The sequence below is a fragment of the Chinchilla lanigera genome, unplaced genomic scaffold (assembly GCF_000276665.1).
Source record: "Chinchilla lanigera isolate Chin_1 unplaced genomic scaffold, ChiLan1.0 scaffold00021, whole genome shotgun sequence".
Lineage (NCBI taxonomy): Eukaryota > Metazoa > Chordata > Mammalia > Rodentia > Chinchillidae > Chinchilla > Chinchilla lanigera.
In genome coordinates, this window is record NW_004955422.1 from 19984686 (window position 1) to 19986438 (window position 1753).

At 58.5% G+C, this 1753-nt stretch overlaps 1 protein-coding gene across 1 annotated transcript in view; it reads right to left on the reverse strand.

Annotated features, from left to right (window-relative positions):
- Slc22a20 (solute carrier family 22, member 20) overlaps positions 1-1753 on the reverse strand; it is a 25866-nt gene that overhangs the window by 5436 nt on the left and 18677 nt on the right. The window contains exons 8-9 of the mRNA XM_005384507.2: positions 863-971; positions 579-785 (exon numbers count right to left, since the gene is read on the reverse strand). Coding sequence (XP_005384564.1) covers positions 579-785; positions 863-971 — 316 coding nt within the window. The remainder of the gene's footprint in view (positions 1-578; positions 786-862; positions 972-1753) is intronic.

Below are 1753 nucleotides of genomic sequence, written 5' to 3' on the forward strand. Positions count from 1 at the left end.
GTGCTGTGTCGCTGAGCTATTTCCCCAGCAAACCTCCATTTATTTCGATGGCTTTGATCAGAGACAGAGACTAAGGGAGAATGCTGGGCGGTGACCCAGCTCCCCAACGTCCACCTGTGTTTTCTTCCCTCTCCTGCACCATGCCTTTCGTCTTATAAGGGATTTATAGAGTGAACTTTTGTTCTTTCCAGTGACAAAAGCTTGTGGAACTGTGGGCACCACATTAGCCAAGGAGCATCTGACGGTCCAGCTGAGCCTGAGGAGGAGATGCAAAAACCACCGCGCCTGAGATCCTCCTCCTCTTGCTCTATAGGATGTTGAACCTTACCAATGAGCCATATCCCCAGCCCGTTCCAGTTCCTTTTCATTTTTTATTTTAAGACAAGAGTTCCCTAAATCACTAAGTTGGCCATGTTCATGCTTGGGATCCTCCTGCTTCAGCTTCCCAGATCACTGAGATTATAGATGTGCGCCACCGCTCTGTTCTGCTGAGCCTGCGCAGAAGGAGGCGGGCAGCCTGCCCGTTTTCCATGCCCACCCCAGCTGTTTCCTGCTCCCCGCAGCCATCTAGTCCTCACCTCCTCTCCAAGGCCGCGATGGTTTCCACCAGGGGCAGGTTGCGTGTCTCTGTCAGGAAGCAGAGGACAGCCAGCCCGGCCAGGACTGAGGTGGCGCCGAAGCCCACTGACGGCAGGACGGGGCTGAGCTCCCCGAGTGTGGTGACCAGGGGCGCCGCCAGGCCTCCGAGGCGGGCGTGGACGGAGGCAAAGCCCATGCCCATCTGCCTGTGGGAGGGGACAGTCAGCAGCCCGGGCTGGGCGCACAGGGCAGGGCTGGCCCCACCCGGCGCCCAGACGCGCACCTGATCTCTGTGGGGTACAGCTCGCCCGTGAACAGGTACACGCAGATGAAGGAGCTGGCCAGGCAGCCCTTTCCCAGTGCCGCCTGGGCCGTGCGCAGGGCCTGCAGGTCTAGACAAGGCAGAGGGAGGCGGAGCTGTGAGGGAGCAGGGCTGGCCTATGGGTGCAGTGGGTGTTGGGGGGACCACTCAGGAGCCATAGAGGAGGAGGGCCATAGAGCCAAGGGGCCAGGGCAGGAGCACCTGTCACCCCAGGAAGAAACCCCGATTTCCATCACCTCAGTTGACACCCGAGACACCAAAATCCCCACACAGCCCTTCTCTGACTGCTGCCTCCTTCCCCTGGTATTTGCATCTGTCACCAGGCCTGTGAGGGAGGCAGGACAAGCTTTAGCTTCAGGCCTGAGTTCAAACCCCAGCTTGCACAGGCACCCGGGAAGCCGCGCGGTCAAGAACCATCAGGCCACAGAGAAGCACCGACACAATCGGCTCACCCAGGGATGTGCATGAACCATCCCCACATGGAGAAACCCCGGGAAAACATGCCACATGGCAGGGCGCTCTTGGCCCTGCTCTTGAGAGCCAGAAAAGTCCAGAGTCAGCGGAGGAGCAGCTGATGAACAAGCGGAGAACACGAGAGTACCGATGCCTGATGACTCAGAGGTCGAGCTGAGTGGGGACACGGGAGCCATTCAGGAGCTGGAAACCAGGAGAACCTTGTGCAATACCTGGGGAGACGCCCTGGAAGCCATTCTCCCTGTGACTGTACAGGCTGCAGTGGAGGAGCATGTAGAGCTCCGGAGAGGTCTGCACCGAGACTTCATGGATTACATGGGTGCCCAATATTCAGATTCTGAAGAACCACCTTCATGGAGAAGGTACGTGTCTAGGTTA